The sequence below is a fragment of the Meriones unguiculatus genome, chromosome 1 (genome assembly GCF_030254825.1).
Source record: "Meriones unguiculatus strain TT.TT164.6M chromosome 1, Bangor_MerUng_6.1, whole genome shotgun sequence".
Lineage (NCBI taxonomy): Eukaryota > Metazoa > Chordata > Mammalia > Rodentia > Muridae > Meriones > Meriones unguiculatus.
In genome coordinates this window covers 167,179,751-167,193,400 of record NC_083349.1, presented here as the reverse complement: position 1 = coordinate 167,193,400, position 13,650 = coordinate 167,179,751, and the positions used below count along the sequence as shown (strand labels likewise).

At 44.1% G+C, this 13,650-nt stretch overlaps 1 protein-coding gene across 6 annotated transcripts in view; it reads left to right on the top strand.

Annotated features, from left to right (window-relative positions):
* The window catches only part of Ntm (neurotrimin), a 966,537-nt gene that overhangs the window by 544,969 nt on the left and 407,918 nt on the right, over positions 1-13,650 (top strand). For 4 of the 6 annotated variants that reach the window (XM_060371216.1, XM_060371208.1, XM_060371199.1 and 1 more), the window contains exon 2: positions 3,201-3,285. In XM_060371216.1, coding sequence (XP_060227199.1) covers positions 3,201-3,285 — 85 coding nt within the window. Of the gene's footprint in view, positions 1-1,419; positions 1,557-3,200; positions 3,286-13,650 lie in introns of those variants that run through there. The other 2 variants (XM_060371227.1, XM_060371221.1) reach the window with 2 other exon arrangements.

Genomic DNA, 13,650 nt, shown 5'->3' with positions numbered 1-13,650 from the left:
TTGCATGTCTGAGATGAAGTGCATTCAGGACAGCATAGACTATATCTTAAGGAGCCTGTGAGGATTATTTTTCTGTCTAGCCGTAATAATGAAGCAGAAGCAGGAAAAATGTATTAATAAAGCCTCTTCCATCTTAAATGGTTTTCTAAGTATTTTTCCTGTAGAGTTAATCATGTATGTAGGTCCCTTGGGACAGCCTGTTTGTTGTCATTATCACCATTTCTAGATGCAAAACCTAATGCTCATTTGTACCTATCTGGAATTAGATGCAAGAAACTGAATTAGAATTTGTCATGAAAGGAATCAGTCCCTGCATTCTTTCAGGCCTGGTTCTTGGGGCAAGTGGCTCCAAAGCCCAGAATGAGTTTCTTTCCTTTCCTTTCCTTATGCCTAGTGTTTGTTTCCACGAGTGTGGAGTTTTGGAAGAGGGGTTGTGATGGGAACATAGGAGGGATATCTGGTAGATTATTAGGAGTTAGGCACTGGCTTTATGGAAAGAACCGTAGACTCAGCAGCTGGTTAAACAGCAAAGAGAAGCCCATGCCTGCTGTTTGTGCTTACAAGCGGCTCAACTGAATGAAATAGTTTTCTGATTTTCATATTTTCCTTTTGGAAAGTGAATAAGCTTCACACACACACACACACACACACACACAAGTCAGTTGTTTTTATCATTAGTCAATAGCTAGCTTTTTTTTTTTTTTTTTTTGGCACAGTATGTCAAAAGGTTCCCTGGTATCAAAAATAGTGGATGAGTTCCCTGAGACTTTAATATCTGAAAGAGTCACCAGAGGAGACAGTGGGGAATTGACCAAGCATTTGACACCTCTAGTGTAAAGTTGTTCAATACTTCATGGCCCAGAAGAATCTGGGTAACTATTAAGGAAAAAACGAAACAAACAAACAAACAAAAACAAAAACAAAAGAACAAGCTTGCTCATCTTCCTTTGTGGCCCAAAGCTGACCTCTACCCTCCCCTCTAATGTTGGAGTCTGAGGGAGAAATTGTGGGAGAAGAGTACACTTGTGGATCCTTACATGCTATCTTCATTGAAATGGCTGGTGTTACACAAGTGTTAATAGCCCAGTGATACCAGCATCCCTGTCCTTAATAATGTTTCTTTAGTCGTGTTTTGGTGTCTGATGTTAGATGGCCTTGGGCAAGAGCTTCTTTTTTCTTCTTCTTCACTGTTATTTCAGTTTGCTTTTAAAATAGTATCCCAATTGTATTCTATAGAAAGTCTAGGGGAGCAAACAAAACCACTGTATTCTCCCTTCCTTTCCCAGAAACGACTTAAGTCAGTATTGGGAGCTCAGGACTGGATGTCCCTGCTAGGGGAGCCTATTGGTGGTGCCCTCACTGTTTCTATGATCTACCCTCTTCCCTGCACAGGGACTAGGCAAGGTCCATCAGAGCTTTGGTGGAGGGCGAAACATGATGTAGGCACAGAGGAATGAGGAGCAGACAGAGAGAAGGCACAGCACCTGGGGCATAACCAGCCTTTCTTTGGGCTTCAAAGATTTAAAGAAAGCCACCCCTCTCGGAGATGAAATCAGGTATGCCAGACTGTGAATTTAGAATCCTGAAAATCTTCCTTATAAACCAGGAGGTGGCTTACATTGGCCCATGCCTGTGTACCTATTCCCCAGCTAGCATACTCAGTGTCTGAGGAGGATTGAGAAAGGCTGTGTTAAACTTGACCAACATTTTAATGCTCATTTCACCCACCGAGATGCTTCTGGAATTTCCGCATTTTTTTTAAACATGGAAGATCTCTGTTTAGAATGATTGTTTTGTGTCTATGGGGTTTCAAGGGGGGTGTGTGCAGTGCAGAGTGTAGTGTAACATTAAATAAGAAACGAGATTATTTAAAGCGTCCTCCTAACATTGTAGATGTACTCTAAATGCTGATAGAATTAATTTGACCATTTTAAAGGTGCACATATGCATGCTGCAGGCTCTTTTTCTTGCTAGTTAGTTTGTGACCCTTATTAAGATGTCTAGGGCTTATTAAGACCTCACAGTAACTTTATCTTCTTAATTGCTAAGAGATTGCTCAAGTCCGGAAATGGTTAAACCGATGGCCAGGGGTGGTGCACCGCCCTGGCCTGGACCGGCGCGGCGGGGGTTAAGGTGGGCGCCCGCGCCCCGCACCCGCCGGGATGAGCGCGCAGTCCGTGCCTCCCGCCAGCCGGATCGCTTGGAGTCGGCACCGAGAGAAAGTGGCGGTCAGGGATGGAGCTGCTGCCATGACAACCCCGGCGGTCGGGGCCCGCGCGCGTCGGGGCTGCTCCCCGGAGGAAGGCGGTGCGGAGGCCGGGGGCGGCCGCTGAGCGTGGCGTCCGCGGCTCCGGTGCCGACTCGCTTCGCCTTCTGCAGCGAGCCAGAGAGCGGGCAAGGGACCGCGGAGGTCCGCCCCTACCGCGCTGCTCCAGCCTTGCTGCTGCGCTGCAGAGACAACCCCAGCTGCGGCGCGAATCTAGGCTCTGAGGAAGTTGACCCAGGCTCTGCGGCAGGATTCCCGAGTCCGGATTGCACGAAGCCGGCTTAGCAGTCGCCTCCTGTCACCATCCGTGCTGCCTCTTGCGTGCTCTACTTTACATCTGCTATTGTTCCAGATTGTTTCTGGCGACGAGCTCTGAAACTTAAGAAAGTGCTGGATTTCCCCTTGTTCGACTGAGGAATCGCAGACCACATCTGGGTAGCTGGATGCAACCCAGGTGCAGCCCGGTTGGATACCAAAGTGCTTACTCCTGTCCAAAGTGCCATGCCTGAACTGCTACAGAGAAGGGGCAGCTCCTGAGACCCATCACCTGTGCGCCTGCCTTGCGCTTCCCCTTCCTGGCTACCTTCCTCGCCACAGGGAGCACGGAGAAAGTCCGCCTCGGATGTGTGTGGAAACTGGTTCTTGGAGGCTGGCGAGCTGAGGCTGGATTTAGGGGAGGAATATTAGACTTGGAGGAGTCTGCGCGCTTCTCTCCTCCCAGTGCATCGCGCGGTCGCCGCTAGTTCATCCCTGGGTCCACGCGCTCACTCCCCACCCCACCCACTTCCTGTGCTCGCCCCGGGGGCGTGTGCGTGCCTCTACCGGAGTTCTGGGAAGTTGTGGTTGTCGAGAATGGGGGTCTGTGGGTACCTGTTCCTGCCCTGGAAGTGCCTCGTGGTCGTGTCTCTCAGGCTGCTGTTCCTTGTACCCACAGGAGTGCCGGTGCGCAGCGGAGATGCCACCTTTCCCAAAGCTATGGACAACGTGACGGTCCGGCAGGGGGAGAGCGCCACCCTCAGGTAGGGAACAGCCATTCTACGAAATGATTTGTTTGGACGGGGGCAAAGGGGCAGGGGTGCGGGTGTGTTCACTGGAGCAAGCCAGGGCTACTGGAGCGATCTCCTTCCCTGCGCTGCACAATTCCTGGATGAGCTGGCTGCTCTACCAAGGAACATGGCCATCACTGGGTAATGCTAGGAGAGACCCATGTTTCCCAAACACGGCTTTTTTGACTCAGGGGTTTGTTAAGGGTGAGGTATAGCTGTCTTATTTTGAGGGCAGTGGTCCTGGTACTGCCTGTTCCTGAGCCTGACGGCTATGATGACCTGGGACTTGCCTGAGACTCAGCATGGATGATCTCTTCTCTGAAGTTAATGAGTCCCAAAGCAGGAATCTGGCTTGGTGTGGATGCCCTTTCTCTACCCGTGGCACTGGGAGTTGCCACCAGAGGCTGGACTCTGAAAAACCTCTTCCTGAGCCTGGCTTTGCCAAGGATTTTCTGTGTTGTCTGGATTCCAAGAGATGGTGGGCAGAGGCAGACGTGTTCTTCTGTCTGAACGTGGCTTTTGGACACTGGTACCATGGACTCTGATTTGTCTGTGGAAAATGCCATTTACATGAGTGGACTATGTTCTATTTGTTGGGTTCACCAAAACAGTCTATGCAAAACTTGGTGCCAAACAAAGACTCGATTTAGTGTTGTGTTGGGTCAGGAATGATTTCTGGGGTTGAGGATTGCTAGATCGGGAGGAGGAGGATCTTGGCTACATTTTGTGTTAAGTGGGGCAAGCTTGTCTCCCTTGTTATATTGCTGTTGAAGCACTAACTCCATTTCCAGTGTTGATAAAAACCATGCAACTCAGAGGAAGGCTACACACCCGATGGTTGTAATGGGGAATTTTCATCTCTGGAATTTTTAAGAGAGCAAGCAACCTTCATATCTCTCTTTGACTTTATGTGTCCTCTTTAATAAAGTTTGCAGAACTGGTCAACTGAATTGACCACAAGTGACAGGACATGATTTTCATCCTCTATGGTGATTCCTGGGAAATTAACCTTGGCTTTGGTGCCAGATGTTTTGGTCACATTAGTGTTCTGATATTGGAAGGCTTGTGGGCTGTGTACATGACACCCACAGGACAGAAAGTCTTGGGAAGGGACTGCTGACAACACAGAGCTGAATTGTGAGGACATTTTCAAAAACACAAGTGATTTAAGAAACCATGCAAGGGCTGCAAACATCCCAAGACCCTTTGTCTTTGGGGACTTAACTGCCATGGCTCCAATGAACTCCTGGTTAGTCATTGATACATGGATGAACTCTGTAGGGACGGCTTCAGATTAAGGTAAACTGTCTAATTGCCCCCTACCTGAAATGATTGGGCATCTACTTTATTCAGGGACTTCACTGGAGTTATAAATACACATTGATTTCAGACTATTTCAATAGAAAAATAAAGCAAAAACAAAAGCAAACCTCTAAAACATTATAGTCAAGAAAATTTAGTGTACTCTAGATGACTTCTCTTATCCTAATCCTTGGCTGCAGGCAGCAGACCTCCAGGGACAAAACAGAGACACTGTTTATGGGGATTGCTTTAGATACAGGTTAACCCCCACCACTCAAAAGAGAGAAAAGAAGGTAGTCAGTACCGTAGGGATTTGAAGTTATAAATAGACAATTGGCATTGACAGTGACTTTCACATTCTAAGGGAAACAAGGAAATTAGAGTGGCCAAGATGTCATCCCAGGAAGGCAGTAGCCTCGTAGCTCAGGGGGACCTGGCCTTTCCAAAGTGTGGCTGCATCTGGCAGGTACCAGGGCCTTGGACTTCTTTCTAATAGTAAGCTCTTTTGTATTGGCTGCTTTGCTGTGTTTTTCACTCCCACCGTAGTCTCTTTCAGTTACTAATGTTTGCATTTTCACATGGACACTCCAGGCAGTGGTGTTGGTTGAATACAAATGGCAGTATGAGGGTATGGTGAGGCTGTTTCTCTATGCCTCAGAATTAGTTAAAAACCAACCTTTCAGAAAAAGTCTATCTAGTCTCCTCCTGTGATGCGTCAGCCACAAAGGGCTAGATATCTTTGTGACATTCAGGAGGATGGTCCTCTCAGTGGGTGGAACCCTAAAACTTAGGGATTAGATGAACCAGGGTGTGAGTGATAACAAACATTGGTCATGCCCATGTTCTGTGGTCAGAACTGGCACCTGACATAACAGATAACCTGTGTGTGTGCCACCCATGGCCCTCAATGTGTTTCCTCATTCTTCTTTAATTGTACTATGCTCAAGCATGGAGGGGCTTCCTTGTTGAGGGTACACATTTGGGAGTGGAAGCTCTAAATTCATAGACACATGCTTTGCTTTTCCTTGTTCTGTGTTGGAAAATCGCATGTAGAGATTTTAGGATGCATTCTTTTATTTATAGAAAAATTGCTGAGTTTGCATATTACCTATTTATAAGTTGCAACAATCTAGTGGTTGGTTCATGGTCCTGAGATTTGTTATTTTTTTTTAATTGTGCATGATATGAAACTGGTTTCCTTCCTCCCTGATCAACAAGTAGGGAGGCTGAAGCCCTCTGCTCACATGGAAGGGCCCCCAAGCCACCTTGCAGCAAGACTGCAGTACCCATCATGACCAGCAGAGGACTTTCTGTTCTAGTTACAGAACTATTTATTCTGCTTTGGTCTCACCAATATCATCTTTGAGATCTCTTGTAGTCCCAAAAGAAAATAAATGTTTCAGCAACAAATTCTACTCCGAAGAAACTTTAAAAGTTTGTTTTATTTTATCCAATTATCTCTAACGATCTTTGCGGAGATCCAGGGAAACAATGCCATTGGCAATCTGTACAGTGTTGCAGGCGTTTCTTATCTCCCACTCTTTCTGTCCTCCCCTTGACATTCAGAATGCAATTTTTTTATGAATGGTAAGATCACATGACACAGAATGTGTAACTAAATATCCCACTTTTGTTGAGCAGTTATCGTGCATTAGGGAATAATAAACTGCTTCATATAACGTCCCACCTGTCACTCAAAGTCCTAACCTCGTATGTGAATCTTATAATAATTATTATGTAGTTGTTATTATTGCCACACTTTACAGATGATAAAACTGAGGCACTGGTATGAAGAATTAGCCTCACTTGAGCCTGGGGACATGGCTCAATTGATAGAGTGCTTGTTTAGCTCAGATGGCTCCCGATGACCCAGTATAACCCTTCCTCTCACAGAGGAAGAAAAAAAAAAGTATTGCTTGATTAAGGTAGAAAAATCTAAGAAGTTTTGAAGTGGGACTAGCAGGAGGCACTAGTAATGATGATGTTAATAAGTTGATCACATGTCAATAAGTTAACTTATTGACCAGTCACTGTATGGTACTATGGCAAGTACATAGTAAGAATTAATCCTTTCTACTCTCTGAAATCTGCTTGATTATCTCCCATTTTACAGATGAAGGAGTCGAGGCCCGAAGAGCAGCATTTATCTGAACTCATACCAGTAGCAAGTGACAGAACCAGAGCGAGTTCACTAGACCTCATACAACTGAGATTTCCCAAGACTCAACAGGGCCCAGTGAATTCTACATCTCCCCCCTTCCCCAGTGGTGTTTAATTTCTGCCATCCATTTCTCCTTTGTAGTGTTGCTTAATTGTCTTTCTAAATGGGCTGAGTGCATCCTGGGAGACTAAAGATCACACCTTTCAATGTCATGAGCACCTTGGGATGACAGGTTTTCTACACAGACGAATGAAGACAAAACAAAATGCCTTTCACTGCTTACTGTATTTCTCTGGCTTTATTTTGTAACTTAAAAATGACCAAACACTAAGATTTATTGCGTGTTTTTTCCAGAAAGGGTTCAGAGCCAAGTGAGGAAGTATGGAAGGAGGCCTGGACTTGGCTTTCAGACCTAGGTCCACTTACCAAAGCCAGCCTGTGAACAAGATAATCAAGAAAACACATGGGACTGGGAAGACAACAGGCAGGGTCTGATTAGAGTGCCCCCTGGTGGAGGGAGGCTTTCAGTGATTAAGTCTGAGAACAAGTAGTAAAAGGAAGAGGCAGTAGTGATTGGCTGGGAACCTAAGGTGGCTACTGGGCCAGTGAAGCCTAGGGTCAGACCTTCACTAGGCATCAGAATGTCACTCAGTGATTCAGCCCAGTGAGAAAGCCGTGCCAGACAACCCACAAATAAAACAGCTACTAGCAAAAGTGAATTATTTCCTGGGTGAGGAGCAAGTCGGAGGCTGAATCTCTGCTGTCTTGCGTCTAGACTTATAGTGGTGGAACTGTGCTAGTTTTCTTGGATGAGTTAAAAATAAATAGTCTGAGTTAATATGCAAAATTAAGGCTGGGTTTCAGCAAAGAACCTCCTTCCAAATTTAGGAAACCAGGCTTTTTATTGGTCTCCGTTAGTCCCTGCATATTCTCTGAGGGCCCTAGAAGGCAGAACTGTACCTTTAAAACATTTTTTTTATCCTAATATTAAACACATGACTTGGTTCATGGGCCTTATTTTGGTTGTTCCTACTAGTTGGAACAAGGCTTTCCAGACTGTTCCATCCTTGGTTGTTTTCATTTTGGCGGAAGTGCAAATTAGACACCACAATGAGGGTTTCCCTGACACCCAAATCAGTTTATCCCCCCCTACCAGCCTTAACATTGGCTTATCACCATTGGTGCTTTCTTCAGAGCACTCATCTCTGTCTGGAGGAATTCTGCTCATTTGTTTGGTTGCCTTCCTCACCTGGACAGTGAGGTTTTTTGAGGGTAGGTAACACCCTCTGGCTTATTCAGCATATTCACTGAAAATATGGGAAATGACCGACACATTAGCTGTATGAACAAGTGAGGAAATGTGTATCTAGGGTCACTCCCTTCTCCCCTTGCCTGTCTCTCTTTACCTCTCTTGAGTTGTCCTTGCCCTGAGATGTCCTTGGTGCACTGTCACTGTTGCTCTGGTCACGTGTGGTGTGGGGTAGCTCCTGAGGAGATGGCAGTGTGCAGGTTCCAAATGCATGTACTTTGTTGAGCTGTACGCAGATGGTTCTGTTGGAAATGTTGTTCCTTATTTGATAGCTGTGCTATGATATATGCCCAATCTTTGGAGAAATGTTCTTGATGATGTTCCAGGTGTACGTCAGAGAAAGTAGCCTACTTAAGACGGGGAGGGAAACAGAAGAGCTTCTCCTTTCCATAGTCTATTTTTAGTCCCCTGGCAGCAGTTATGTCATGGTGGAACTATTGATTTCGGCTTATGGGTTCACCCCTTCCAAATAACAATGCCACACAGGAAACATGCACTGGGCTTCCTCCCTTGCCTCCTCCTGACTGTACTCCCCTCAGGAGATGGTCAGGTATCCAGCCTGTGCCTCTGACGAACATGGGCAGATGGGCCTGTGCATGGAGGCTCCTAGAGCTATGCTGAGCCTGTTGGGGAGCCAGAAACCAAAATGGAAAACGTGAAAACTCAACCAACTTCAGGGCAGAAGGAATGAGAGTATGCCAGTTTTTACTGGAACCCAAAACTGGGTACAGAGGGACAACCCAGTTTTCCAGTATCTCTTCCTCTCTCACCAGGGGTGCTCTGGAGAAATAGTTTTCCTTTCCTCTGTCAAGGGCACACACCATTTTGAAGTTTGGAAGGATTACAGAGATCATGAAAGCCAGTCACCTGGTTTTAAGTATAGTGAAGGTGATGATAGTCAGTTTTGCCCCAAGGTGGCATCCATCACTAAATCCAGTCAGTCCCTGCCTGTGGGCTCACCAGGGTGTATGTACCTTAAGGAAGCTGGCTCTGCCCACTAAATAGCAAACCATTCTGTGGACCTCCTAGGGGTGCTTCTGTTAGAATCAGCTGGCATTTGTTTCTGTTCTCAGTTCTCACCTAACTCTGCTTTCTTTGGACCAAAACACATTGTTGTTGTTACACTACAGTCCTGACTCTGTGTGGGACAAGCCTGTTTTCTGTGTGTTAAGCCTTGGTATCAGTATTTTCTCAGTGGGATCACAGAAGAGATACAGTTGTTATTACAATTTTTACAGACTGGGAAACAAAAGCAAGGCTGTCCTCCCAGATCACAGGATCAGATAGGAGGCTCGGGCCTGTCTTTTAGGTCCTTTCTCCTTAGGCCAGAGACCTGGCCTCTTATCACCTTTTCCTTCTTTCCCAAGTCCCTCTGCTACTCTGAACCTAGTAAACTTGTCTGCTCTTCCTTTTGTAACAAGTGGCTATTTCTCCATGAGCTGTGGCCGTGGGGCCTGGGAGGATGGAGAATTTATGTGGCTTGTGGCATTGACACACCTAGAGCCAATCTGCCTCTGTGGGACCGTTCTCTGAATACTGGTGCTGAATTGTTCTGTTCAGAGGAAGCCTTATTCCAGGTTCTACCATTAATCCTTTGCTTCAGCTATCAGCAGCCTTGGGCTTCTCACAGAGAGGTCACTGTTCTATTAAATATCTCCAGGTGTTGTCCCAGAGTGGAACACCAAACAGTTCAAGGTGGAAACAATTCTACAAGGATGCCACAAGCCAGTGCATCTGGATGCCAAGTGGTTGAGGTCCAGTAGGCAGAGCCTGGGTCTCTCCCTCTCTCATCTATCTATCTATCTATCTATCTATCTATCTGTCTGTCTGTCTGTCTGTCTGTCTGTCTGTCTGTCTGTCTGTCTATCTATCTTGGTTTTGATATGTGGAACAGGACCATTCATATCTCTTCTAGGGTATCTTGAAAAATACATAGAACTAATTAATGTCTCTGTGTATCTGTTCTTTAGGGCGAGACATTTCACTAAAATAATTTTGTTCCCCAAGGAACAGGGAAGTTGGTGAATTGCCATTGTATAATCGATAGCAAGTAAAAATAGTTGACAATGCCATCAATACCCATGTATCTGTAAGCATGTAGAAATGCATGCAGATGGTCTAAAAACAGTGTTTTAGGACGTGAAAAATTTACTGGGTTTCTGATGCATTTTCAGATTTTTTTTGGGTGAGCAAAGAGAGGAGATGAAATATTAAATTAACTGAATGACAGCTGGTGGAGACAAAGGTCCCTGACATAGACTTCTAACTAACTTATATTCCAGCAGGCATGTACTAAGACCGCATGGTGCATTACAAAGAAAGTGACCTTGCAGTCAGGAACTCAAGCAGTTCTAATGCAGATATCTTCACAGTGTGATTTCAGACAAAAACAAATACAAAATCTTTTTTGTTGGAAGAGAACAGTTGCTACGTTCTCCAAGATGCTGTGTTGGGTAAAAATAAAGTAATGCACACAACTTAGTACATAACTTTCTTTTCATATGCACATGAGTATCATATGTATATGTACATGTATAAAATATTCACACATTTTTATCCTATTCTCATTATAAGCCATTGCAGCTCAAGCATTTATGTCACTATACTTTGCTAGATTTACTGTGTTCATTTTGAAAGGGTTATAAAATGAAAATCTTGCTTTTTTCACTCACAGTCACTTGTAAGTGTGTGTGTGTGGGGGGGGGTGGGCAGGTGTGCATGCTTTCTCCAACACCTTTGTTTTCAGCTATGAATCTTCTTAGGTTACAATCATTTCTTGAGATATTTTATTTTTGAAAGGAAGTGAGAAGAAAGGTATTCCTTCATTTTTCCTAACAAGATCGTCGTGTAGCAAGTTGTGACAGTTCATGGCTCTGAAGATGAATTTTCTACTAGACAAAATGTCTAGAATGTTTCATAAAGTAGGTTATCAGAAATTCATGGACAGATTCTGGCAGGGAGGACCTCTGCCCTTGGAGGATTGGTCTCTCTGTGATAATATAAAGTAATCAGCTAGTGAGAAGCCATGCAGCTTCAGGTATGTCCACCTTCAACAGCGTGAGAGGTGCTTTGGGTGGCCTTTGATTTCTCCTTGTCATTGGAAGGTGGGCCAGAGCTTACATAATGAAAATAGACACAGAAGACTGCATTTGGTCAGTTTCTTTGGGGTAGAGCAAAATCTGGGACAAGACCGGCCCTTCTGGCATTTAAAAATGATCTTGGAATTGACTAAAGGAATAAAAAAAAGCCCTTTCTGCTGAAGCCACTGGGAAACAGTATAAATTGGTTTAACTGTAGTGAGCTATTATGTACTGGAGTTTCTGTCTTTTATGATCTGTTTGTCAAAAATCATTCATTCATATGGCTGAGCTGTTTGAGTTTGTTTTGGATTGTTTGGCCAATTTTCTGTCTTGTCAGAGTGAAATGTTTTGGCTTAGAAAGCGTTTGGGGTGAGCTTTGTCTTGTAAAATGAACATATGAATTAATCTTAGAACTTGATGATGGATTTAAAAAATAATAGAATTTTTAATGAAAACAGCATCAACCAACAGTCTGATAGAAAATCATAAAACTGAAATCAACCTTCAGACATAGCTTTGGTGGCGCCATGGAGGCAAAGGAAGATGTTTTTGTATGAAAGTAATTTCTTAGCTTCTCTGGATTTTAGACAGACCGTAATGTAATGGATGAATGGAAAAATGCTCTCACTCAGAAAAATCATCTTTTCACAAATTTGCCCATCAGGAGAGATCAATCTAAAATAATTTTAGCCCACCAGAACTTACAGTGAAAGAGGAAATATATGCAAATTATTTTTAATTGAGTGCTGTTGTTATTGTACATGATCACTACAAGGAGCGGTACTTTGGGACTGTAAAGAGAATTATACCCTGACTTCTTACCAAAACAAACAAGCTAGCAAAGGAAATAAATGTTTCAAGTCCTAAGTTCATGATCGTATTTGGAAGTAGCATTAAATGTTCTTTGTCCAAAATGCTCAAGACTTATACTTAAGATTCGGATTTTAAAAAATGTTTTGTTTTGTTTTGTTAATTTTTCCAATTGCATAATGAGATGTCTTGGGGCTGAGGCATTATCACCCTGTTGATAGGAATTTCACGTTTATGTCCTGTGTATATAGCCAAAAGGTAATTTTTTGAGGTGTTCCAAATAATTTTGTGGACGACACTACTTGGATTTTTCAACTTCTATTATGTGGGCACACATGGGGTTGGACTTTTTTTTTTTAACTTTTGGATTAAGGGATATTTCATATGTAATGAACTAAGATGAAGTTATACTGTAGTCACGTAATCAAGTAGTCCCCCAAGGTAATATACCCAGTGCATTCATGAAATAATGACACAGAGATATAGAAGACACACAGGGAAAACGTCATGTGATAGAGAAGACAGAAGTCCTTGAAAGACAGGGAATGCCAAGGAATTAGCAAACAGCCAAAGGTGGGAGGGACCAGGTAGAATCTTGCATGTGAGTTTACAAGAGAATGTAGCTTTGTTACTCCCAGAATCTCTGGCTTCTTTATCACCTCCAGAAGCGTGAGGCTGTAGTTTTTATTGATTGAAGTAGTTAGGTTTGCTTCTCTTATGACAGCCCTACAGCATTGTGAAGAAAGGCTTTTTCTGGAAGAAAGAAAAGGAACGCAGAAAGGTCTGTTCAAACTACCATTACATAAACCATAGTGGCCCACAGAGCTGGTGTCAAAGCTCACAGTGTCGTGGGGGTGACTCCCAGGAATAGCATCAGCCCCTGCCATTACAATTGCCAGACAGGCTGAGGAGGCTGAAAACAGTTAGAGTGGATTCCTTCTTAAAAGACCACTGGAATGAACTTGTTTTCTTTCTCTTATATTACAATAAAAGCTCCCAACCATGAGCCAGGCACTGGTCATCTACAAATTCTTACTGTGGTACCATTCCACATCTAAAAATAAGAGCCAGTCACCTACTTTTTGTAATCCCACAAACCTCTCTACTTTGTGGACTTCATGTTCTGCCACAAGCAGAAGCTCTCACACCCGCATTTTCTTTGATACTCTTACCTTCTTTCCTTTGGTGGAAACTAGCCATTTTGGAATATTTCCACCACTTGAGCCATATCAACCAATACTGACTAGTTTTCCTCCTATGTCCTTCTTACCATGAGATCTGAAAAGTGACCAGATGTCTTTTCTTGATGTTCACTGTGGCTCTGGATATTTCTTTACTGTCTTCCTTAAAATTTGTAGTGGAGATAAAATGCAACAAGACCATACTGACCACTATTCTTCCTGCTACAGCCAGTCATCCTCCATCCTGACGAAGCCCCTTCCCTATGAACTACACTGTCCCACTCTGAGCCAACAGAGCCCCATTTTATGTGACATTCAGATCGCATGCCTCTCTCATGCTCTTGACTGGCCCCACTCAACTCACCCCCAACTCTCCCTAAGTGCCTGCTTCCCGGTGAGCCCCAGCTAAGGGGACTGCCAACACCAACTGCTCTTATGTCATACAGTTGTTCAGACCAGAAACTGAGCAGCTATTTTATTTTTCTTCCTGCCTTA